We start from the raw sequence: 26746 nt of genomic DNA, 5'->3' as shown, positions 1-26746 counted from the left end.
CTGCACATTGGTGTTCCATGAACTTCTATGGGGCTGTCTCTCAGGCCTGCAGTTGATTAGAGAAAGTCCCATGGAAGTCCATAGGTATCATGTACCCAGTGAAGTATGGAATGCTGTGGAGGCCCCTCTTGCACCTCCTGCCTACCACTCCTGAAGGTGGGAAGAGAGAGTGTAAAGGCAAAGAGTGGCACGAGTGCCGTAGCAGCTAGCTGGTGATGTCCACTCTGTAGGTGGGTAGAGCTGGTAGTCGCAGTCCTCGGAACTGGATGCAGTAGCAGCTTGGCACCAGAGCGTGGGACGGGAGTAGAACCGGGAGACGAGCAGCAGTCAGTGGCAACCGGGCAGTGAGATACCCAATCAGCAAGCAAGCAAGTCCAGAAGATAGGCCATGGTCGTTAACAGCCAGGCAATGCGGTACAAGGTCAGCAGGCAGATCAGATCCATTAAGCAAGCCAAGGTCGGAGTAGTAGGTAACAGAGCTGGAGCACAAGCAGAGTCAAAGTCCAAAGGCAAGCCGGGTCTTAATAATAATATAAGCAGAAAAAACAGATCTCAGGAACACAGGAACAAGCTGAAGACCATTCAGCAACTGCTCACAGTAATTGAGCAGTTTAAATAGGCAACTGGGTGCCAATTGGTATGTGCACGTGTGCGCGCATGTGCACGAATTTGCGCATGCTGAACTGGTAATGCAGAAGTGACATTGGTCTTTCGCTTATAAATATTAGCACGTATGCAATGTGCATGAGCATGAGCAAGTCTGCACTGGCCTTAACCACTTACCGCATACTAACGTACCCGTACGTGGGGTAACTTTGCGGGGCTATAACGGGATGATGCCTCTAGCTAGACGTGGTTTGAAGCTGACGGTCGGCTTTCCGTCGGTAATGACCGATGCAGCTTGGGAGCCGCTCGATCGTTACCCGGGTGAGCGGGAGGGGACGTCCCCCCCCTCCTGCCGCCTTCTGTGGCTTTGCTCGGGGCACCCGTCCCACCGGGAGCCCCGGGCACCCAGCCGGCACGTCCGCCGGCTGGATGGAGTCCCGATGAATGCCGGAAACGGCATTGATCGGATCTCCGATGACGTAACCCGGAGGCGGCGTCCATGACGTCACTTCCGGGTTACTGTGCTGCAAAAGGCGGCAGATTTGAAAAACAGGTGTATGCAAAAATGCCGTTTTTGGCGTTTTGCATACAGGGAAGTGTAGTGAAGGGGTTTGGGGTCTTTTAGACCCTCGATCCCTCCATAAAGAGTACCTGTCACTACATATTGGTGTCACAAGGGATGTTTACATTGCTTGTGACAGCAATAAAAGTGATCAGATTTTTTTTTTTTTTAAAAAAACCTGTAATAAAGTTAAAAAAAAAGAAAAAATAAATAGGAAAAAAACATTTTTTAGCCGCCCCCGTCACCGTTAGCTCGCGCACAAAAAAAAAACGTATACGCAAGACGAGCCGCAAATTAAATCGCTGTTCAAACCACACATGTGAGTTATCGCCGCGATCCCCAGAGCGTGGGCAATAATTTAAAAAAAAAGAGCTACACTCTAACTCTAAACTGGTAACCGTTAAATAAATTTAAAGCGTCGCAGATTGAGATCTCTATTGACCGTAGTTTGTCGCCATCCCACGGGGGGGGGGGGGGGGGGGCGCAATTTTAAACCGTAACATGTTGGGTATCTATTTACTCGGCGTGACATCATCTTTCACAATATACAAAAAAAATGGGCTAACTTTACTGTTTAGTATTTTTTAAATGCAGTGAAATGTGATTTTTCAAATTTTTTCCAAAAAAATGGTGTTTTAAAGACCGCTGCGCAAATACTGCGTGGCAAAAATTTTTGCAATGACCGACATTTTATTCTCCAGAGTCTTTGCTAAAAAAAAGTATATATATATATATATATATATATATATATATATATATATATAATGTTTGGGGGTTCTAAGTAGTTTTCTAGGAAAAAATACTGGTTTTAACTTGTAAACAAAAAGTGTCCGAAATAGGGCTGGGGCTTAAAGAGGAAGTAAAGTCGAAAAAAAAAAAGAGAAAAAAAAAGCCCTGTAAAGAGAAAGGCATAATGAGCTAGTATGCATCACATACTAGCTCATTATGTAGTACTTACCTTAAAATGAAGCCCCCGCTGTGCCGCCACTTCAGCGACAGGACGGCGACATGTCCTGCCGTCCTGCTTCCGGGTTCGCGTCCTCCGGCCATCTGTGTGGCCGGAGGCGCGATTACATCACTCCCGCGCCCTGCGCGCGGGAGCCGCCGTTCACGGCACTGAGCTCTGAAGGAACGGCACGGGTGGCCGTTCCCTCAGAGCGCCTGCGCCGATGACGTCATCGGCAGTTTGCTCTGTAAATATCTCCTAAACGGTGCAAGTTTGGGAGATATTTATAGCACCTATAGGTAAGCCTTAATATAGGCTTACCTATAGATAACAGTTATACAAGTGGGTTTACAACCTCTTTAAGTGGTTATGGTGGTAGAAATCTGGTTTACCTTTCAATAGGGCTGTAATGCTTAGGTATGGCCAGGGCAGTGGGGACATGCAGCACTGAATGGACTTGCAAACACCAACCATGGACATCAGATTAAAGCGGACCTAAACCCTCCTATCATTTTCGGCCACGGAAGCCGCCATCTTAAGATTGTGGTGAAAGGGAGAGGCAATGCCGCTCCAGGTGAAGTAATCCTCCCTCTAATGATTGGGTGCTGGTCCAATCCACCATTTGAGCAAAATGTCCAATAGGAGAAGGATGATGACCACACTGCAGAATGTGGAGGATGCAAAACTTGTTTCTTCTATAAAATCCAAATGGTAAATCATATCAAGACATCACGATACAGACAAGCGACAGCAAGGCTTGACGTGTTTCACAAACAACTTCGTTTAGGTATGGCCAGGGCAGTGGGGAATTGTAGCACTGGATGTAAACAAACACCCTCTTTGGACATCAGATTAAAGCAGAACTAAACCCTCCTATCATTTTCGGCCAAGGAAGCCGCCATCTTAGCCTCTGTTTGATGTTTCACTGCCATGGTGCTGCACGTTATGACAACAACCATTTAATGGTGTGACAGTTACACTCCCAGAACATGTCTGGGACCTGTTTTTTTAAATGGTTAAATCGATGGGTTTAGTTCTCCATTAGGGTAAGTATGCATCTGTGGAGCAAAGGTGGGTTAAGTTAGGTCAGGGGATTGGGTCTTGGTTTATACAAAATGCTCTAGAATTTCCTGGTAGAGGGCTGCGCTGACTTTGGACTTGATAAAACACAGTGGACCAACACCAGCAGATGACACGACTCCCCAAATCATCACTGACTGTGGAAAATTGTGCATTTTATTTGGAAATCAAGGTCCCAGAGTCTGGAGGAGGAGTGGAGAGGCACATAATTCAATTTGCATGAGGACCAGTGTGAAGTTTCCAAAGTCAGCACCTCCTTTCTTCTTCCATGTTCCCTCTGTTAAAGGGCATCCCTTGACCTTTCAACCAACTGATGCAAGTAAGGATGAGTGGGAGTATGAGCAAGCCTGGCTCTGCTCATTGCAACAAAGTGGCAATGTTGTCACTGCTCATGTAAAAAAAAAAACTAAACGTCCTTGAACTCAAAACAGATTCCTTTTAAACTCATCCATGAGGGAATACAGTCAGCCTTTGGACTGGCTTGGAATACATCATTGTCTCTCCATCTTATATCCAGTGCTGTATTTTGGTTTTGAGCTGCCTAGGAAAGGTTAAAATTGGGCGCCCCCCTCCCCCTCCTATGTTAAAGTGCCCCATCCCTTCCTGTTTAACGGATGTGACTCCCTCCAAAATTGAAGGACTACAAGTCCCAGCAAGAACCCCTGAGATCTCACGAGAGGGGGGGAAGGGGGTGGGAGAGAGAGAGGGGGGTGAGTAAGGGAGGGTGAGGAAGGATGAGAGAGGGAAAAGGTGGGGGGAGAGAGAGAAAGAGAGAGAGAGAGAGGGTGATAGGGGGAGGGAAAGAGAGAGAGAGAGGGGGTGTTGGGAGATGGAGAGAGAGAGAGGAGGGGAATGAGAGAAAGAAAGAGAGGGGATGAGAGAGAGAAAGAGAGGGGGGATGAGATCAGAGAGAGAGAGAGAGGGGGAAGAGAGAGAGGAGGGGGATTAGAGGGAGGGGGGATGAGAGAGAGAGAGAGGGGGATGAGAGAGTGAGAGAGAGGGGGGATGAGAGAGAGAGGAGGGGATGAGAGAGGGAGAGGGGGTGAGAGAGAGGGAGGGAAGTGAGAGAGTGGAAGGGGGGTTGAGACAGAGGGAGCGGGGGTGAGAGAGGGGGAATAGAGAGAGAGAGAGAGAAAGGGGGTGGGAGAGAGAGAGGAGGAATAGAGAGAGAGAGAGCGCAAGAGGTGAGAGAAAGAGAGGGAGAGGAGGGGAGAGAGGGGGAGGGGGTGGGAGAGAGAGGAAGAGGGGGTGGGAGAGAGAGGGAGAGGGGGGTGGGAGAGAGAAGGGGTGGGAGAAGGTGTGATGTCACCGGTTGCTAGACGCCAGGCGGCTCTAGCAACCAGTGGCTAATAGAGTCTATGATACGGGGGGGGGGGGCTATTTATCTGCCCCCCTGCAAAGTGCCGCCCTTGGCCTGGGCCTTGTCAGCCTAGGCCAAAATACAGCACTGCTTATATCAGCCTATCAGCATAAGGCAGGCAATACACGGTGCAAATTTCTGCGGTTGCAGGAAAGAAATTTCCATGATTCCCTCTTTAACACAGGGGAATCCCTAATTTTCTTCTCCTGGTGGAGCCATCCCCGCCAGGAGAAGACAGTGATTATTGCTAATGGCCGTTAGTGATAATCAAAAGAGAATCCGGCAGGCTGGTTGCACTCCGGTTGATCAATCGATCAACTTTGGTACATTCAGCCTGTTCATTAACCACTTAAGCCCCGGAGGATTTGGCTGCTAAACGACCAGGGGGTATTTTGCGATTCGGCACTGCGTGACTTTAACGGACAATTTCGCGGTCGTGCGACGCTGTACCTAAACGAATTTGGCGTCCTTTTTTTCCCACAAACAGAGCTTTCTTTTGGCGGTATTTGATCACCTGTGCGATTTTTTGATCACGCGCTATAAACAAAAAAATAGCGTCAATTTTGCAAAAATAGCAATATTTTTCCCTTTTTTTTATATGAAATTCCCCCCCCAAAAAAATGTAAAAATCAAAATTTTTTAACATTTTCGGCCAATTTGTTTTATGCTACCTATGTTTGGTAAAAAAAAATTGCAAAAAGCGTATTTTGATTGGTTTGCGCAAAAGTTATTGCGTTTACTAACTAAGGGAAAGATTTTTGTCATTTTTGTTGTTTTTTTTTTTAACGCGTAATGGCGGCGATCTGCGATTTTTTTTGCGGTACTGCGACATTGCGGCGGACAGATCGGACCCTTGACTGACATTTTTGACACTTTTGGGGTTACCAGTGACATTTCTACAGTAATCAGTGCTATACATATGCACTGTTACTGTAAAAATACACTTAAACTTTATTTGAGAGGGAGGGGCTGTGTGTGTCCCTAGGGGCGTGATTCTAACTGTGATTGGCTGTGGCTTCAGCTGTATGCAGAGTGATCAACGGATCTACATAGTAGATCCATATGATCAGCTCTCATACAGAGGGGAGAATGACAGGCAGCTTGTTTACACAAGCTGCCTGACTTTCTCCCTCTCCCCCGCCGATCGCAGAGTGGCCGACGGACATCCGGTCACACGCGCGGGGGGGGGTCCGTGACCACGCGGGAGCGGGAGCGCGCCTCCGGCGGCGCACGCTCGCTCCCTAGACCCTCACAAGCTAGTGACGTAGCCCTACGTCACTTTGCCTGTGAGGGGCTGACCGCCGACGTAGATAGTCGTGCGGCGGTCGGCAAGTGGTTAACATTTAGAATCTTGTCTGGTTCTTGTTGAACCGGCCAAGATTCAAACTGTGTATGGCCAGCCTTAGTGCTCACCCAATTGTAAGTGTCTTTCCTAGTCACAGGAACCTTTACGAAAACTTTTTGGCAACAATGCAAAACGTTATGTTTGGCGTAAAAGCAACACAGCTCATCACCCTGAACACACCATCCCCACTGTCAAACATGGTGGTGGCAGCATCATGGTTTGGGCCTGTTTTTCTTCAGCAGGGACAGGGAAGATGGTTAAAATTGATGGGAAGATGGATGGAGCCAAATACAGGACCATTCTGGAAGAAAACCTGATGGAGTCTGCAAAAGACCTGAGACTGGGACGGAGATTTGTCTTCCAACAAGACAATGATCCAAAACATAAAGCAAAATCTACAATGGAATGGTTCACAAATAAACATATCCAGGTGTTAGAATGGCCAAGTCAAAGTCCAGACCTGAATCCAATCGAGAATCTGTGGAAAGAACTGAAAACTGCTGTTCACAAACGCTCCCCATCCAACCTCACTGAGCTCGAGCTGTTTTGCAAGGAGGAATGGGTAAAAATTTCAGTCTCTCGATGTGCAAAACTGATAGAGACATACCCCAAGCGACTTACAGCTGTAATCGCAGCAAAAGGTGGCGCTACAAAGTATTAACTTAAGGGGGCTGAATAATTTTGCACGCCCAATTTTTCAGTTTTTTTATTTGTTAAAAAAGTTTGAAATATCCAATAAATTTCGTTCCACTTCATTATTGTGTCCCACTTGTTGTTGATTCTTCACAAAAAATTACAGTTTTATATCTTTATGTTTGAAGCCTGAAATGTGGCAAAAGGTCGAAAAGTTAAAGGGGGCTGAATAATTTTGCATGGCACTGTATACTGTACTATCTGTATCTGGAAACTTTGGTGTATAATTTGGAGGAAGGGAAGGAATGTTGGATATTTGCTCACCGATACACTCTGAAGTTGGATCCCACTTGGACTCATCTCCACTCGTCACACATGTCATCTTCTCATGTGATGGCCAAAATCCCTGCTTACACTTCACCTCTACAGAGTCCCTCACATTGTAGAAGTCCTTGTATGTAATTGATGTGTCTCCATTGGTTATTTGTGGCTTTTCACATTGTGCTGCATAGAAAACAATTGTTAATATTAGGTAAGGAATTATATGAATATTTATTCAAGAAAAGCCTCATAAAGGGAAGGAATGTTGGATATTTGCTCACTGATACACTCTGAAGCTGGATCCCACTTGGACTCATCTCCACTTCTCACACATGTCATCTTCTCATGTGATGGCCGATGTCCCTCCTTACACTTCACATCTACAGACTCACTTACATTGTAGTACTCCTTGCCTTCAGCCAATTTGTCCATATTTTTGATATTTGGCTTTTTACATTGTGCTACATGGAAAAAAGAAATAATTGTTATTACTATGTAATGAGTTATATGAACAATTATTCATGAAAAACCTCATATGGGGACATTGGAGGTCCATTGGGGTTAATTTACTAAAGGCAAATAGACTTTGCACTTTGCACGTGAAGTTGCTTCAGAGCTTATTAAATGAGGTAAAGCTTCACTTTGCAAAGAGTACCTAATCACATGCAAGGAAAATAAAAAAAAATGCATTTTTGCTTGCATATGATTGGGTGATGGAAGTCAGCAGAGCTTCTGCTCATTTGCTAAGCTCTGGAGCAACTGCACTTTGCAAAGTTCACAGTCTTTAGTAAATCAACCCCAAAGAGCGTGGCTCAGCCTCAACTCCCCTCCCCTTTATGGCTCCTGCCTCACTGGCTGTGATTGACAGCAGCAGGAGTCAATGGCTCCTGCTGCTGCATCTCAGCCAATCAGGAGGGAGAGAACCAGGAGAGCATATCACTGGAGATCTGGATCAGCTAAGGTGGGTATTGGGGGGGGGGGGGGGAGGACTCTGCACACTGAGGTTGCATAGAATGCGTGAAGGTAAAAACCTTTAGCCTCTACAACAACTTTAAATAATGAGTCAAAGCTTCATTTTGCAAAAAGTACCGAATCACATGCAAGGAAAATAAAAAAAAATTGAATTTATGCTTGCACGTGATTGGATGATGAAAGTCAGCAGAGCTTCTACTCATTTACTAAGCTCTGGAGCAACTGCGCTGTGCAAAGTGCACAGACTACGCGCCTTTAGTAAATCAACCCCATTGTGTACTCTATATACACTATGTTACCAAAAGTATTGGGACGCCTGCCTTTACACACACATGAACTTTATTGGCATCCCAGTCTTAGTCCGTAGGGTTCAATATTGAGTTGGCACACCCTTTGCAGCTATAACAGCTTCAACTCTTCTGGGAAGGCTGTCCACAAGGTTTAGGAGTGTGTTTATGGGAATGTTTGACCATTCTTCCCGAAATGCATTGGTGAAGAAGGCCTGGCACGCAGTCTCCACTCTAATTCATCCGAAAGGTTTTCTATCAGGTTGAGGTCAGGACTCTGTGCAGGCCAGTCAAGTTCCTCCACCCCAAACTCGCTCATCCATGTCTTTGTGGACCTTGCTTTGTGCACTGGTGTGCAGTCATATTAGAACAGGAAGGGGCCATCCCCAAACTGTTCCCACAAAGTTGGGAGTATGAAATTGTCCAAAATGTCTTGGTATGCTGATGCATTAAGAGTTCCCTTCGCTGGAACTAAGGGGCCAAGCCCAACCCTTGAAAAACAACCCCACACCATAACCCCCCTCCACCAAATGATTTGGACCAGTGCACAATTGTAGACTATTGTAAAGGTTTCTTATAAAGAAAAACAATATATTTTATACAGATGTAGCCGGGAGCTGACTACCATTATCTTACACCGCAGACTTATTCTCTGATCTCTCAGACTGTCTCTGTGCTCCCCTAGTGTTGGTCTCGGATTTCATGCATTATACTCCTGAGACTGGAAGAATAGCGTTGTGGGAACTGTAGTCTTCTGGAAGAATATCACTGCACTGCTGAACTGTTTATGAATTACACCTCCCAGCAGGTCATTCGCTAAAAGGAATAATTGTGGGAGAGACTATAAAGGGCAGACCAGGCCCACACTCTCTTGCTTTCCAGGATACATCGTGTGTGCATCGGTCTGGCGCAGAGAGAGAGGACTGCGGCCTACTGCATGCCACCCAGCTGTCTGCAGACTCAGCCCATGCGAAACAAATGGCACTCGCTACGTTGCAGACATCCCTGAAGCATCGCTGAATGAGTGGAATCAGCGGGACTCACTGAATCAGCAGAGTACAGCAATCTCAATACCTCACAGCGTGGAGAGTTGACGCTGCCTGTTCTTCCAGAACTTATAAGAGGGACATCAGGATTGGTGAGAGAGCAGCTGCTCAGAGTCCAGTTATGAGTTGCTACAGTTTCTCTTGAACACTGAACACAGACACTCTACATTTGGATCAGTTAGTGGATTTTTATTGATCAGAACCAGCTATTTTGCATTGCCTGTTTCCCACTGTGCTACACTGGGGAATCATTTGTGAGCTCCAACTGCTGGTGAAGATCTTAGCAAGGCCTTGCATTCTGAACATTGCTATCTTATTGCTCTTAAAGGGGACACATTACTGGTATCTAGATTACCTCATCTCTAATTAGGATACAGGTACTATAGGCTGGCCCAGGTTTCCCCTAGCAATTTATAGCTTCCTGAGAGATTTATTCATTTACTGTAAGATACTGTGTATATTGGCGTATTTACTCGTTACTATAACTGGTTATTTACTGTTCTTTAGTGTTATATCAACTGAGCCTTGGCTGTTTACCCAGGGCCTAGTTGATTAATACTCACTTTAAGCCTTCTTTTTGAGTAAAGCAAAAATTGATTTTTGTAAAATCTTACCGTAAAATCCTTTTCTCTTAGCTCATTGACAGACGTAGTCCTCGGTGATACAGCACCTTTGGGTTATGTTGCCTCCACAGGAGCAGGACTAGACAGGAAATTAAAATGCTCTGGCCACACCCTAGGGGCAGTCCCAGAGGGTATATCCTCTCTCTCTCCGCCTCAGCAAATCAGTTATGTCACAAAAGCAGTCTTTAGAGATTTTAACCCAACCCAACTCAAAAACAGAGGGGCGGGGACTACGTCTGTCAATGAGCTAAGAGAAAAGGATTTTACGGTAAGATTTTACAAAAATCCATTTTTCTCTATCGCTCATTGACAGACGTAGTCCTCGGTGATACAGCACCTTCGGGACGTCCCAGAGCAGTATCACAAATGAGGGGTGGGAAGATGGAAATCAAATCCCAATCTAGAAGGCCCAACCGGTGCCAACTAGAAGTTTACAATGCTCATCCTTAATGATGAGATTCAACAAAAAGAAAATTTTCAAACAGAAAAAAACCCTCGAGGTAGACCACCGGTCTCCTCAAATTGCGGCCTGCAAAACCTTGCGGCCAAATGAGGCATCCGCCGATGCCATCACATCAATTTTATAGAATTTTGTAAAGGTATGTACCGACGACCAGGTGGCCGCCTTACATACCTGGACCACTGACGCCTGATGGTGAAAGGCCCAGGAAGTACTGAGCGCTCGAGTGGAGTGCGCCTTAACAGGGAACGGAGGGCTCTGACCCTTAATAGAATAAGCCTGTACCACCGTCTGTCTGATCCATCTGGCAATGGTCGCGGCAGATGCAGGCAAACCCTTTCTGGGGCCATCTGTGATCACAAAAAGTGAATCCGTCTTACGGAATGATTCCGTAGCTTTCAGGTATACTCTGATTGCCCGAACCACATCCAAGGAATGCAACGCATGTTCCCGATGATGATTGGGCTGAGGACACAAGGAAGGTAGTACAATATCTTCATTCAGATGAAAATCTGAAACCACCTTAGGAAGAAAGGATGGCTTAGGATGAAGTACTACCTTATCCCTATGAATCACTAGGTAAGGGGACTGGCATGATAATGCAGCCAGTTCTGACACCCTGCGAGCAGAAGTGATAGCCACTAAGAAGGCCACCTTCTGGGATAAAGTAAGCAAGGGAATCTCCCTGATGTTTTCAAAGGGAGGTTTCTGTAGAACCGACAAAACTAAATTAAGATCCCAGGGCGGTAAGGGCGCGCGGACTGTTGGAGCCAGGTGCCGCACCCCCTGGATGAAATTCCGCACCAAGGACCTGGTAGCTAAAGGTTTCTGAAAGAAGATTGCTAATGCTGAAACTTGACCCTTGATGGTGCTCAAGGCTAGTTTCTGCTCAACCCCTTTTTGCAAAAAAGCCAATATTCGAGTCACCGAATAGGTACGTGGAGGAAATCCTAAAGATTCGCACCACGCAATATAAGTCTTCCATGTGTGATAATAGACCTTGCTGGAAGTCGCTTTCCTTGCTTTAATAAGGGTAGGAATGACTGAAGCTGACAATCCTCTGTCCTTCAGTACTTGGGTCTCAATGGCCAAGCCATTAAAACCAGCGACTGTAAAGCACGATGGTAAATTGGTCCTTGAGACCACAGACATTCCTTGAGACGAAGTTTCCACGGAACGTCTGCGACTAGCATGTCCAAGTCGGCCAGGCCGGCTTGGCGAGGCCAGCCTAGAATTTCTAGGACCACTGGCGCTGACTGGATCTGAACCAGGCGTCCCTAGAGCTATCTGGCCTCGACCATCCGAGAAAGTCTGGTCGTTTTCTGTTCCCACACATTTATCAGATACCTGATTCCTATCAGGAAGGGTGATCTTTTCGGGTTGAACCTCAGGGACCGAAGTCACCCGGCTAGAGGCTTCTTGGTCTGTCTGGTCAACCAGATCCGATTCCTGTGGGGAATAGAGACTAATCTTAGGAAAAGGTAAAGGAAAAGATCTATTCAGGGAACGGTGACTACCGCTCCCTGTAGTCCTTAAATGTTGGAAGGGAAGAATCGCACCGGTAGTAGTAGTTGATGCTCGATCTAATGTCCTGAATACCGGTGAAAACGTCCCCCCACCGTCAACCCAGGTGGGGGCGCACCTTCAGGCTGTGTAATCCTTTGCTTCGGGTTTGGCTGAGTCGGTCCTCTGTTTGTCCGACCAGCCCTTCTTGAACCCTCCTGGAGGAGTCTTGCCTTTCCCGCTTGTTCCAGCCGGGCGTACGAACCCTTTATGGGCGGTAAAGAAAGGTCCTCGCTTGTTGCGAGGTCCCTTAGCTTTAGCAGCCTGTGGCAAGAAAGTGCTCTTGCCCCCAGTGGCATCCTTAATGATTTCATCTAGGGTGGCCCCAAATAGACGATTCCCCTGAAAGGGGAGATTCGTCAAGGTCTTTTTGGAATCTAGGTCAGCTGACCAACATTTTAACCACAGCACACGTCTGAGGATTACCGCTGCCATAGATGCATGCCCTAATAGGGGAGTAGTGTCCAAGGCTGCGTCACAGATAAACTGTAGCCCTTGTGTAGCGGTGTTTAATATGCCTGAAAGATGATTGTTTGACATTTGAGAGGAACTCGGCTCCATCTAGTGGCCAAAACGACACACTGCAGCTATTATGGAATTTCTTGTGATGTGATTTTCCTTTCAGGAAGTTGAGAGACTTCATCATCCATAGTGCTCTTGGACTACCAGGATGCACTGCTTCACCGCACAGCCTTCTGGGGGAAGCTTTATAAAGGAAGGGAGGAGCCAGGCTCACTCTCTTGGGAAAGACACAGTGAGACAAGCAGGATGCCAGTGCTGTGGGCTGATGCTGTATGCTAGGCCGAAACTCCTGGGCCTTAAGTGACTAAGTTGCAGTGTTTCATCTCCAGTAGAGGATCCCTCCTGGAGGTCCCATCGATGTTCTACAGAGACCAGACTCATCCACCCCAAATACCTAGCGCGGCTGGTGACAGAGGCCGGAGACTGAGACAGCAGCGGAGGCTTCCTGGGAGACAGTCCTGTTGGTGAGAGGGCACCTGCCCAAAAACTGACTCTATCTATCAAAGAAGTAACTTTAGTCAGGATTAGCCTTAGAGTAGTAGAAGGCAATATACCAGGTGGCCCAGTACATCTCTCACAGAAGTTTTACCGGCAATCCTGCACAGACACCCCGCGGTGATTACTAACTGTTTGCTGCCATTCTCTCTATTGATCACCCATCCTCAATGTGGATTACAAATTGCGAGTGCACCAACGTTGCTAGCGAAGATATAGAGAAGAAACAGCGGACTCAGATAGGTCTGACATTCTGATACTGTGTCTAACTGAATGCTGAGCCTTATCTCCAAAAGTATAATAGTGATTAAGATGGTGGTCCTATAGGCTCTGAGACATTTCCTGAAACAATTAATGTGCCCTTGAGGAGTGATATCACAGTATTTATCTTATCTTTGATTAATTAATTAGTATATCCTTTTACAAAGTCATATTTTACTGTATCGAAACTGTTTATTTGATTTACAGTAAATAACTTTCCTGTATAAAAGCAAGCTTGTGTGTGGTCACCTTGTATTACCCAGAAGGACTGCAGCTGGAAAGAGGTAACAGGTCATTATTATTTATTGAAGTGTTATATTCCAATCTGTGTAGCCATTTGGTATTCCAGTCCTATTCTGGGTCAGTTGTGCCTAGGGAGGGTTCGAGCCAATTCTGTGGGTTGTTAGGCAGGACGTAGACCCAATAATCTAATCAGCAGCTCCTGCGGGGGTGGTGCTACACGTGGGGGCTCGTCCGGGATCATCTACAGTCCTGCAACACAACCCTCTCAGCCACAGAATCCCCCTCAACGCAGAAATGGATCCTACCGCTGCAGCCGAGTGGTGCAGGGAAGAGAATGTCGTAGTGGAAAATGGCCTGGTGGTTGAAATCAAGGGAGAGGTCTGGACTGAGGAAAAACTCCTCCCAGTTTTAAGGGCACTGTCCACAGACAGGAAATTCTGGGTGACTGACATAAAGACAGACACCACCGTTCCACACACGTATGCATTGTGTGAGTGGAGGAAGGGGGTCCCTGATTACTTTAAGGGAACCAGTGTAAAGACTACTGACCAAACAGAACTTTTCTTAATACATCCAGAAGTCCTTACTGAAGGTCCCTCATCCACCACTCCTGGGGTCTCCAGCAAAGAAAAAGGTGTCCAAGAAGGGAGTCCAGAGTCACCACCTTTGTCTACCTTTAGCTCAGAATTGTGTGCTGTTCTCGGGGAAATCGTAGCAAAATGTAGTAAGGACTCCCCAAACTATCTGATGACTGAATATAGGAAGCTCAGGACATTCTCTGGGAAACAGCCTGTGCCTTCGACAGAAGATGGGTTTGAAGAGTGGTTAGATACCGCCACTCAGGCTTTGGAAGAGTGGGAGGTACCAGAACAGCACAAGAAACAGAGAATCACAGAAAGTTTAAAGGGACCTGCACTAGAGGCCGTACGTAATCTCAAGCTAAGCAAAAAGAACTGTACTGCACAGGATTATCTAGACATTCTACAAGATGTATTTGGTCGGACGGAGAACGTGGCTGAACTTCTTTACCAGTTAGACCACAAGAAGAGGAAGAGAAGTTGTCCGAATTTATTAGACGCCTAGATAAGATCATCCACCAGATCTTGTTAAAGAAAGGGATAGACCCCCGGAAGGTAGATGAGACTCGTGCACGGCAGGTGCTGAGAGGGGCTCAACCCTTAGATCCCATTGCCATACTGTTGCGAACTCGCCAAGATGGTGGCATTCTGGAATACCCTGACCTGATCCGAATGGTCAGAGAAGAAGAGGTCATGTTGGACAAGAAAAGGAAGAGTCGGCAGTTTGACTCAACTGCTCGTGTCAGAGTGATAAGTGCAAAAGAAAGTGACTCGCAAGTTGAACTCCTAAAGACCCAGGTGTCCCAGTTGATAGAAATGGTGTCCATCCTGACTAGTCAGGCATCTACTCTACCTGATGGGAACGTGTCAGAGAAGCCGGATAAACCTTCTAACCTTAGAGTAGACCCGGAACCGAGACCTAGGAGATCGCTAACTTGTTTCAACTGTGGGGGAGTAGGACATGTTAGAGGAGTATGTCCCAGCCCAGGAAATGTCGCCTCAGAACCTCGCAAGCCAGCGGAAAAACTTCAGAGGGCACCCGTGAAGGAGTCGACCGGGTGCCCGCCAGTTTCAAGGGAATCCAAGAGACTCAATGATTCAGGGAATCTGAGTCAGGGAGTCAGATCCAGGTACAACGCCCCTAGTTCTATACTCCAGGCTACTGAGAGAAGGAAAATCAATGCACACTGGGCCCAGAGGGGACTGAAGTCCAGAAGAAAAAAAAAGAAAAGAGCCTGGGTGCAGAGAACTGAATCCGACAACAAGGCCACTTCAAGAGAATTCCCAACTAACTTGGTCGGGCCTTCCCCTGTAGTCTCTGTCCAGGTAGAAGGAATTTACACAAGAGCCCTCCTTGACACTGGGGCCCAAGTGACTCTTCTGTATAGAGACTTCTATGATAAACACCTTACCCATCTACCTCTGCAGAAGTTGGAAGATCTGGAGATATGGGGTATCGGGACTCAAAGTTTTCCCTATGACGGGTATCTGCCAATCAAGTTGACCTTTGACCCATCAGTGGCTGGTGAAGCTGAAACCTTCGACACCCTAGCGGTGGTCTGTCCTCGTCCGCCAGGGGCCAACAAAAGCTCTCTCATCGTAGGGACCAACACTGACCTAGTAAGGCGCCTCCTGACACAACTGGTCCAGGGACAGGATGCTCCAGCGCCAAGGATTCACCCCATGCTACGGCAGGCCTATCAACGATTAGTATTGGAGCAAGAGACTCCTGCAGAAGGAGTTGGAAGACTCTGGAAGTTGGACAGAACGGAAAAGGTCTTGCAGCCAGGAGAGGTGGCTTGTCTGAAAGCTTCCGTTAAACTCACATGGAAACAGCCGGGCCCTTTTATCATCTTTGAATCAGGTCCACAGGAAGAGGAGAGAGGGATAGAAGTAATCCCTGAAGTGATCCCTTTGAAGGTGTTACAGAAAAACCATGGAAGGGTTTTAGTGAGTGTCAGAAACACCTCTACTACACCGGTGAAGGTACCGGCCAGAGTGCTGTTGGGCCAAGTTAACCCGGCTACCCCAGTTGTCCCATCTGATCTTAAAGAGGAGGAAAGGGGTGAAGATGTTATAGAAGAGCTCTGCTCTGGAAACGCTGCCCTCCCACCAGAATGGGTGAAGAGGGCCAAGGCACAACTTGCTCGATGGCGAGGAATATTTTCTAGGGATGAGTTCGACGTGGGATGCGCCAGGAGTGCCACTCATAAGATCCGCCTGAGTGAGGACAAACCTTTCCGAGAAAGAGTCCGGCGAGTTCCCTTAGGTGACTTAGAAGATCTACGTCAGCAGCTGGCGGAACTCAAGAAGACTGGGGTTATTCGAGAATCCAGGAGCCCATATGCTTCTCCGATAGTGGTAGTCCGGAAGAAAAACGGATCTCTGAGGCTTTGTATCGACTACCGAACCCTGAACAGAAGAACCATCCCAGACCAGTATACCACTCCTCGAATCGAAGACGCCCTACAGAGCCTGTCAGGGGCGAAGTGGTTCAGTGTGATGGACTTAAAGAGTGGGTATTATCAGATCCCCATGCACCCTGAAGATCGGGAGAAGACAGCCTTCATCACCCCTGTGGGGTTCTTTGAGTTCAATCGCATGCCTCAGGGGTTGTCAGGGGCCCCTGCTACCTTCCAAAGGCTGATGGAAAGGACCGTTGGAGATATGAATTTGATAGAGGTACTGGTATACTTGGATGATGTTATCGTGTTTGGCAGAACTTTGGAAGAACACGAGGAGAGGTTGGAAAAGGTCCTGAAGAGGCTACATGAAGAAGGCCTGAAACTTTCTCCTGAGAAGTGCCAATTCTATCAGTCCTCGGTCCATTACCTGGGCCACATCGTGTCTGAAGAAGGGGTGGCCACCGACCCGGACAAGCTGGATGCTGTCGCCTCCTGGCCGAGACCTACAAATGTGACCGAACTTCGGTCGTTCCTGGGTTTTTGCTCCTATTACAGGAGGTTTGTAGAGGGGTTCGCCAAGATTGCCCGACCCCTCAATGAGTTACTAAAGAACGAAGAAGATGACGTTCCTGAACTGGTCAAGCCAATGAAGTCCACCATGGGACCCCGGAAGGCCAAGGAGTCCATCCAGGATCAGTGGAACCCAGAATGTGAAGGGGCTTTCATTCAGTTGAAAAAGAATCTAACCACTGCCCCTGTGTTGGCCTACGCAGACCCCACGAAACCATATGAACTACATGTCGATGCCAGCCGAGATGGGCTGGGTGGGGTACTCTACCAGGAACATGAGGGCCACCTGCGACCCGTAGCCTACGTGAGCAGGAGTCTACTACCTGCTGAAAGGAATTATCCTACCCACAAACTTGAATTCTTGGCCTTGAAGTGGGCAGTGGTTGACAAATTGAAAGATTACCTGTACGGAGCTGAATTCATTGTCAAGACGGATAATAATCCCCTTACCTATCTGTTGACTACAGCCAAGCTGGATGCCACAGGACACAGATGGTTGGCTGCCCTCTCTAGCTTCAACTTCAGCCTGAAGTATCGGCCAGGAATCGGGAACAGGGATGCAGATGCCCTATCCAGAAGGTTGCATGCACCACACGAACCTGATGAAGAATGGACCCATTTGGCTCCAGAAGGGGTGCGTGCCCTATATCAGGGAACTGAACTTCGATCCAGAGGAGGATCAAGAGCCGAAGAGATTGGGGTTTCGGCTGTCGGAGTACCCAAATACTATTGCAGGGTGACCCAGGTTGAAGGGGAAGATTTACCCCGGCTGTCCAAAAGGGACTTGAGGAAGGAGCAGCTGGAAGACCCTCTGGGAAAACTTCTTTTGGAAGCCTTGGAGATCCAGCGCCCTGAGTTGCTTCTCACCGACTCTCCTCAGGGGGCCCGTCTGTTGCATAGAGAGTGGACCCGGTTACAGATCCGAGAAGGGGTGGCCTACCGAAGAGGCCCATCTGAAGATCTGGAGGAGAAGTGGCAACTGTTCTTACCAGCTAAATACAGGGAGAGAGTTCTGGCTGCTCTTCATGATAATCATGGCCATCTGGGACCTGAAAGAACTTTTCAGCTTGTCAGAGACAGGTTCTACTGGCCCTGTATGAGGGCCGAAGTTGAAGGATACTGTCATTCTTGTGTCCGATGTATACAAAGGAAGACTCTGCCACGTCAAGCAGCCCCAATGGGCCATCTGCAAAGCCAGGGACCCATGGAACTGGTGTGCATTGATTTCCTTTGCCTAGAGCCTGATCTGAGTGGCCAAGGGAATGTCCTTGTGGTAACAGACCATTTTACCAGATACGCCCAAGCATTCCCAACAAGGGATCAGAAGGCCTCTACAGTAGCCAAAGTTCTTGTAGAAAAGTTCTTTGTACACTATGGGTTACCACAACGCCTCCATTCAGATCAGGGAAGAGACTTTGAAAGCAGACTGATCAAGAGACTGTTAGATCTGTTAGGCATCCAAAAGACTAGAACTACTCCCTACCATCCACAAGGGGATCCCCAGCCAGAAAGATTTAACAGGACTCTTTTGGACATGTTGGGGACTTTGAGCTCAGAGAAAAAACAGCATTGGGGCAAACATGTAGCTGCCATTGTGCATGCCTACAACAGTACTGTCAGTGATGCTACTGGATATTCCCCTTATCGTCTAATGTTTGGACGAGAGGCTCGATTGCCAGTGGATTTGGCCTTTGGCATCTCGCCCGATCACACCTCTTCAGCATCGCACAAGGGATATGTGGACCGACTGCGGAAGAGTCTGAAATCGGCCTATGATAAAGCTCAGGCCACATCTGATCAACGTGGACTGAGGAATAAAAGGAATTTCGACTTAAAAGTTCGGATCCAAGACTTGCAACCAGGGGACAGGGTATTGTTGAGGAACTTGGGTGTCCCGGGAAAACACAAGTTGGCAGACCGCTGGAAGTCCCAACCTTATGTTATCTGCAAGCAACTACCAAACCTCCCTGTGTATCAAATTCGGCCTGAAGGAAGTGTGGGTCCATTGAAGACTTGGCATAGGAACCATTTACTGCCTCTCTCTGAAGCAGTTCGCATGCCTCCTGTCGTAGATTCGCCAGAGACCCCTTCGACCTCTCGCCTGTCCAGACCAGTCACCAGATCTCAGTCGACACTCCCAGATGTGAGGGGAGGAAATTCTCCATCTGAAGATCTGGAAGATGAAGAGGAGGTACCTGACTGGATGTGGTCGTCTCAGTTACCAGAACCCACACCTGCCTCCCTGTCTTCATCCGAATTGGCTGACAGAGGAACCCTTCGGGCGGAAGCCCCCGAATTCATACCTTTCCAAATGCTTCCAGAAGAAGTAGTTGATGATGAAGATCCTGAGGAGGAGGTTGCACCTTTCTCTGAAGAAGAACTGACCGCTCTTGAAGCATCAGATTCCTGTGTGTTGGAACATGAGGAGGAGGACATTGAAGAATCCCCAGAAGTGGCTGGTCCTAGTACCTCTGAGATCGTGCATCCCAAAGAACAGAGGGAAAGAAGAGTCATTCACCCACCCAAAAGACTGACCTATGACCAATTGGGTGAATGCTCGGAAGAGGCTATCTTTACTTCCAAACGAACTCTTGATCAGCCTAGTTCTTCCACCGCAGATTTGGTGGAGGACAACCCTAGCTCACCCCCAGGCACATCTGTACAAGCCACTCAAGTGTCAGGGGTCTGTGAACAGAATTACCTTCCCTCCCCTGACAATTGGTGGGAGGTTCCTATGTCGAACCTGTGTTGTAATATGCAGTTGTTGAGTTTGAATTCTGCTTATGAAAAGGAAGATAATTCCCTGTTATGCATATGTTAATGTTTTTGTTGTGTACTGCCAACATATGCACTGGAGTACATGCTGTTGTCCTCTTTGGGGACCAAAGTTTCTTAAGTGGGGGGAGTGTGTAGCGGTGTTTAATATGCCTGAAAGATGATTGTTTGACATTTGAGAGGAACTCGGCTCCATCTAGTGGCCAAAATGACACACTGCAGCTATTATGGAATTTCTTGTGATGTGATTTTCCTTTCAGGAAGTTGAGAGACTTCATCATCCATAGTGCTCTTGGACTACCAGGATGCACTGCTTCACCGCACAGCCTTCTGGGGGAAGCTTTATAAAGGAAGGGAGGAGCCAGGCTCACTCTCTTGGGAAAGACACAGTGAGACAAGCAGGATGCCAGTGCTGTGGGCTGATGCTGTATGCTAGGCCGAAACTCCTGGGCCTTAAGTGACTAAGTTGCAGTGTTTCATCTCCAGTAGAGGATCCCTCCTGGAGGTCCCATCGATGTTCTACAGAGACCAGACTCATCCACCCCAAATACCTAGCGCGGCTGGTGACAGAGGCCGGAGACTGAGACAGCAGCGGAGGCTTCCTGGGAGACAGTCCTGTTGGTGAGAGGGCACCTGCCCAAAAACTGACTCTATCTATCAAAGAAGTAACTTTAGTCAGGATTAGCCTTAGAGTAGTAGAAGGCAATATACCAGGTGGCCCAGTACATCTCTCACAGAAGTTTTACCGGCAATCCTGCACAGACACCCCGCGGTGATTACTAACTGTTTGCTGCCATTCTCTCTATTGATCACCCATCCTCAATGTGGATTACAAATTGCGAGTGCACCAACGTTGCTAGCGAAGATATAGAGAAGAAACAGCGGACTCAGATAGGTCTGACATTCTGATACTGTGTCTAACTGAATGCTGAGCCTTATCTCCAAAAGTATAATAGTGATTAAGATGGTGGTCCTATAGGCTCTGAGACATTTCCTGAAACAATTAATGTGCCCTTGAGGAGTGATATCACAGTATTTATCTTATCTTTGATTAATTAATTAGTATATCCTTTTACAAAGTCATATTTTACTGTATCGAAACTGTTTATTTGATTTACAGTAAATAACTTTCCTGTATAAAAGCAAGCTTGTGTGTGGTCACCTTGTATTACCCAGAAGGACTGCAGCTGGAAAGAGGTAACAGGTCATTATTATTTATTGAAGTGTTATATTCCAATCTGTGTAGCCATTTGGTATTCCAGTCCTATTCTGGGTCAGTTGTGCCTAGGGAGGGTTCGAGCCAATTCTGTGGGTTGTTAGGCAGGACGTAGACCCAATAATCTAATCAGCAGCTCCTGCGGGGGTGGTGCTACACTTGTATAATCTGTTCCATCAAATCAGATGTTTCCTGGGGAATATCTTTTCCCCTAAGGTTTTGGCGTACCAATCTCGCCCATTCCGTAAGTGTCTGGGAAACTAGACCAATAACAATTACTGGTCTAAATGCTGACCCTATCAGAGAGAAGATAGTGCGGGACTCTGCTTCCATCTTTCGATCCACCGGATCCTTAAAGGACAAAGTGTCCTCCACTGGGATAACCGTGGCTTTATTCAGCCTGGAAATAGGTGGATCCACCACTGGTGGTACCGTCCATTTCTTAATGAAGGATTCCTCAAATGGATAGCGTCTAGCAATACGCTTGGAAATCGTAAAGGTACGCTTAGAATGCTCCCATTCTCCTTTAATCTTATTACCAAAACACTTGGGTACAGGAAAAACCTTCACCGTTTTGATGGGCTTCCTGAATTATAGCGGGAGAAGGAACGTCCTCCTCACTGTCTGAGGGAGCTTTACCTGAGGTAACAGCCCTTGCAGAGGGACCTGCAGCTGCAGTGACCATCTCTGAATCTGAGTCAGAGGTGTCAGATAATATAGGGGTAGGCGGGGGTCGCTTCCTTGACCCTCGTCCCTGACAGGCCGCCTCCACCCGAGCCACCATAGACTCCAAAATTGCTGTAAATGCCTCCACACTCTGTGCACCGGCGGGTCCCGTGGCCCCCTCGAGGGAAACAGGTGGGGGAATTTGTGTGGCAGGGTCCATGATTATTCCAGTCACTTGCCGGATAATACAATTCAAAAATAAAAAACTTTGTTTTTTTTTTTTTTTTCAGACCCCCAGCGCCACAAAAGCCCCTTAGTGTTACCTGCTAGGGATCCCTATCGATCGATCGAGAGAGAGAGAGAGATAGACCCCCAGGCTCACCACTTGATGCTCAGAGTTTAACTGCAACAGGTTACAGCGCTGTCTACACAAACAGGAAGTCTTTTGGCTGGCTGCCCAGGAAGAAAGGAGGCGGCTCCGCCCCTCTGCACGCCTTCCGCGCCTCCCCTAGCTCCACGAGGTGTTTGGATCACCTCAAACATGGCCGCCCCCATGCTGGAGACACGAGGCTACGCCAAAATGGGGGCTCGTGCGATCCAGCAAAAAAAATGGCGGCGGCCTGTACCGAATAGCGATGTGCTGCAGAGCACACAACACCTTCTCCTCCCAAACCAAGCCTCCTGGCTTTTTTGCACATAAAATCACACTCAAAGTAGGGGGATCTGTGCCAAGTTATAGGATAGAGGGGGACTCTATCTTACCATACAGAGAGGGGCCCGCGTTCACCACAAGACCCGTCAGGGGGAAAAGGGGGAACATACTACTCACCATACCGGAACCAGGCGGGCACCAACTCCTGACAGTACCCCTCTCCACCGGGGCGGGAGGGCTGTCGACCAATACGGACGCCGTGACTCATGGTCCTTGGCGTTTCAGCGAGACGTTTAACTCGCGGGGTCAGTCCCCCAGTGGGACTTTGTCGCGGCCGACCCAGCGCGGAGCTATGGCCTGCACGCGCTTGTAGGATGAACTGGGGTGACCACTAGATCTCAACATCCTGCCCGTCGCCCAGTTCAGCTTTCTTGCTTGAAGATCTCACAGGAACACTGGAGAAAAAAAGCTGTCTAAAAAATCTTTTCTAAGAAAAAATCCTGCCAGGACTGAAGATCCCAGCAAGGTATCTAGGTCCTTACTCCTGACTAGACAGAAAAAAACTGATTTGCTGAGGCGGAGAGAGAGAGGATATACCCTCTGGGACTGCCCCTAGGGTGTGGCCAGAGCATTTTAATTTCCTGTCTATTCCTGCTCCTGTGGAGGCAACATAACCCGAAGGTGCTGTATCACCGAGGACTACGTCTGTCAATGAGCGATAGAGAAAGCTAAATTTAAAACCGATTTGCATTGTGTCCGTGTGTCATTTAAAGGTATATACAACATATCTGAACTTAGAGTGTCAGGAGGGCTGGACGATTCACAGTGTCAAAGCGGCACAGAAGAACATACAATTACAAGCAACCCCAAAGAGGGCAGTGCTACATTTGGGGGCTCGTCTGGGATGTGCTTTGCTGCCGCAGGTCCTAGTATGCCCAGTCACTAGCTATTGAGAGAGAAAGACATGGACCCAGTTGCTGCCACCTGGTGAAGGGCTCAAGAAGCTCGAATTGAGTAAAGCATTGTTCTAGAGTTCAGAGGAAGTAAGTGTACAGAGAAGGAGATCCGACAGTGGATGAGGGCCTTAGTGCCAGCGCAGAAGGCCTACATCTTGGATGTGAAGGCAGAGTTTACTCTGGACTATGTGTGGGATTTGATGGAGTGGCAGGATGATATACCTGCCTGTTTCCGGGAAGAAGAGGTATCCTTGACAGAAGGGGTAAGAGAGGGAAGAGACCACTGAGGGGCTATCGCCACCACATGCGAGTGTGGGGATAATGGGGCCAGTTGGTGCAGACTCATATGGGACCAGTGCCCCCCCCCCCCCCCATTTTGTTCTATATGGACATGAGCCGGCTAGTTGAGAGTTTGGTGTAGAATGGTTCCGGTAATGCAAGCCAAGGATATAGGAAGCTCCAGTTCTTTTCAAGGCAATTGCCAACTCGGGCTGGAGAAGAGGAATTTGAGACATGGATGAGTCAAGCCCCTCAGGGAGTAGAAGAGTAGAGTGTGCCAGAGGCTGTGAAGAGACAGCGGCGAAGTGATCCGAAATTTGCGGATCACTACTGCAGAAGGACTGTGTAGCTATGGATTACCTAGATGCTTTTTTGCTGTTTTTGGAAGGGTAGAGAAGACCCTGAATCTGTTGTACACGTTTACCCACACACACCAACAAAGAGGGGAGAGGCTTTCTGAATACATTTCTCGAGTGGATCGGATGTTACACCAGATCATCCTCAAAAGGGGCATAGAACCCAAGGATGCTGACCAAGCTCGACTGAAACGGGTCCTGCAAGGGACCTGTCCAAACTACCCAATTGTGTTGAAGTTACTGCTGAAAGGAGCATGGAGGGTCCCCACTTACCCAGAACTGAGGAGAGAAGTAAGGGAGGAAAAGCTTTGTTAGAAGAAAAGAGTCAAGGGGTGAGAGAGCTAGTTGCAGGAGGAGGGAAGAAAGAAAGAGCTTCTGCCCGTGTTGTTCATGCAGAACCTAGCTTTTCGGATGAGAACAGTTAGACCAAAACAGACCAAGAGGGGCGTGAGAGCCCCGACAGCAAAAAGTCGGCTGACACTCCAAATCAGCAGAATTGATGACTCAAGTTGCTCAAGTTCAAACTCAGATATATCAGGTTCTGAAGCGAGTTATGAAGACCCAAGGGAAAATGCAGGAACAAAAATTTAACTTTGGGGTACAACACTAATAACACTGAACCTTGGGGTACACCACTGATAACACTAAATCTTGGGGTACGCCACTGATAACACTGAACCTTGGGGTACAACACTAATAACAATGAACCTTGGGGTACAACACTAATAACACTGAAACTTGGGGTACACCACTGATAACCTTAGACCATTCAGAGTAAGAATCATAAACCACTACTCTCTGAATTCTGTCTTTTAGCCAGTTTTCTATCCATTTACAAGCTGATCTTTCCAAGCCTGTAGACTTTACCTTACACATTAGCCGTGTGTGGGGAACTGTGTCAAATGTTTTGGCAGAATCCAAGTATACCACATCTACAGCCATCCCTCTGTCCAAGTATAACACATCCACAGCCACCCCTCTGTTCAAGTATAACACGCCCACAGCCACTCCTCTGTCCAGGTGTAACACGTCTACAGCCACCCCTCTCTCCAAGTATACCATGTCCACAGCCACCCCTCTGTTCACATATAACACGTCCACAGCCACTCCTCTGTCCAGGTGTAACACGTCCACAGCCACCCCTCTCTCCAAGTATACCACGTCCACAGCCACCCCTCTCTCCAAGTATACCAAGTCCACAGCCTACCCCTCTGTCCAAGTATAATACATTCACAGCCACCCCTCTGTCTAGGTGTAACATGTCCACAGCCACTCAACTGTCCAAGTATACCACGTCCACAGTCACCCCTCTGCCCAAGTATAACATGTCTACAGCCACCCCTTTGTCCAGGTATACCACGTTCAAAGCCACCCCTCTGTCCAAGTATACCACATCCACAGCCACCCCTCTGTCCAAGTATACCATGTCCATAGCCACCCCTCTGTCCAGGTATACCACATCCAAAGCCACCCCTCTGTCCAAGTATACTGCATCCACAGCCACCCCTCTGTCCAAGTATACCACGTGCACAGCCACCCCTTTGTCCAAGTATACCACATTCACAGCCACCCCTCTGTCCAAGTATACCACGTCCACAGCCTATAAAGATGTAGGCCAATGAGGAGGGAGTTGCAATAGTCAAGGCGAGAGATAACAAGGGAGTGAATAAGGTGCTTAGTGGCTTCAACAGGTAAAGGGGGGCGTATTTTGGAGATGTTACGGAGGTGAAGTTTGCAATATTTGGACAGCGATTTCTTCTAATATGTTAATGCACATCCATACAAACTCTGCTTTCGTTTACTGGATTTTTGGTGTGATTTAGGACGCCATACCTATCTAGGGGTGAGTGGTACCTTGTTTTTTGGCTAGTTTTGATTGGTAAATGTTTATTGAAATTTTTTTTAGCACATTTGCTGTACACTTTTCAAAGGCCTGATGAAGGGGCCGTGTGTGACTCCGAAACGTTGCACTCTCTTGTTTGTGATGTGATCATTCTTCAAAAAAGCCGTTTGGACTCAACATGAAGCTCTGTGGTGTGCTGGCAAGTATTTGCACTGTGCCATGGGTGATCCAGTCTCCAGCTGGTGGTCGCAACACCCGGTATCCTCGTTTTCCAGGAACGTGTGTGATGGGAATATGGATGGTTGTACCATGTGCATGGGGTGCTGATAAAGTCTGAAATGTGTTTTTTCTCTAAGTTTGCCGGGGGGGCGGGGGAGGGGGGGTTGGTTAGGGATACAGTCTAAATTTAAACTGGTTTGCAATTCCACCCTTGAATACATCATTGGCTGCCAGACTCATTTCATCCTATCAGTGTTCGTTAAAAAGAAACCATCAATTTCTAATTAGAAACACATTTCAGACAAAATTTAAAATGTGAAAAAGTGGATTTTTTTTACCACCAAAAACTGTTGGAAAAACAGCTGCACAAATACCGTGTGACAAAAAAAAATTGAAAAATCCACCAATTTATTCTCTAGGGCCTCTGCTTTAAAACAATATATATAATGTTTGGGGGTTCTAACTAATTTTCTCAAAAAAACAAAACAAAAAAAAAAACAGATTTTCGCCTGGAAACAAAAAGTGGCAGAAAATGCTCGGCCTTCAAGTGGATAAATACCTTTCACATTACCTCTGTTCTTGACTTCATAGGAGGCTTAAAACTCTGGGAGTGGAAACTGCAGGGGGAGGGGGTGTCAGTAGGAGGCATGGAAGCAGCAGCACACTGATCTTCCCAGTGAATGGCTGTCTGGGGGGGGGGGGCATGTCAGCACAAGTCTGATCATTGGCGGACAGACAGGCCAGAAAACTGACCACACTAGGATAGATGAGCTCTCATGCAAATCATGGTTATTTTAAGATAGGAAGGAAAAGGAAGCAATGCAAAGATACTTTTTAACATAATTACATGGTACAACAGACACATATCGGGAATAGGAAATGTTGGGGTAACAGACTCTTTAAGTG

General features: G+C 47.5%; 1 protein-coding gene across 5 annotated transcripts in view; it reads right to left on the bottom strand.

Annotated features, from left to right (window-relative positions):
- Positions 1-26746, bottom strand: part of LOC309552235 (receptor-type tyrosine-protein phosphatase kappa-like) — a 247879-nt gene that overhangs the window by 90821 nt on the left and 130312 nt on the right. For all 5 annotated transcript variants that reach the window (XM_082253095.1, XM_082253097.1, XM_082253098.1 and 2 more), the window contains 2 exons: positions 7135-7314; positions 6857-7036 (listed from right to left, as the gene is read on the bottom strand). In XM_082253095.1, the coding sequence (XP_082109221.1) occupies positions 6857-7036; positions 7135-7314 (360 nt within the window). The remainder of the gene's footprint in view (positions 1-6856; positions 7037-7134; positions 7315-26746) is intronic.

Source organism: Pelophylax lessonae, assembly GCF_965119305.1.
Source record: "Pelophylax lessonae genome assembly, chromosome: 1".
NCBI classification, from domain to species: domain Eukaryota; kingdom Metazoa; phylum Chordata; class Amphibia; order Anura; family Ranidae; genus Pelophylax; species Pelophylax lessonae.
The sequence above is the reverse complement of the archived record's forward strand: the minus strand, read 5'-3'. Positions and strand labels throughout refer to the sequence as shown.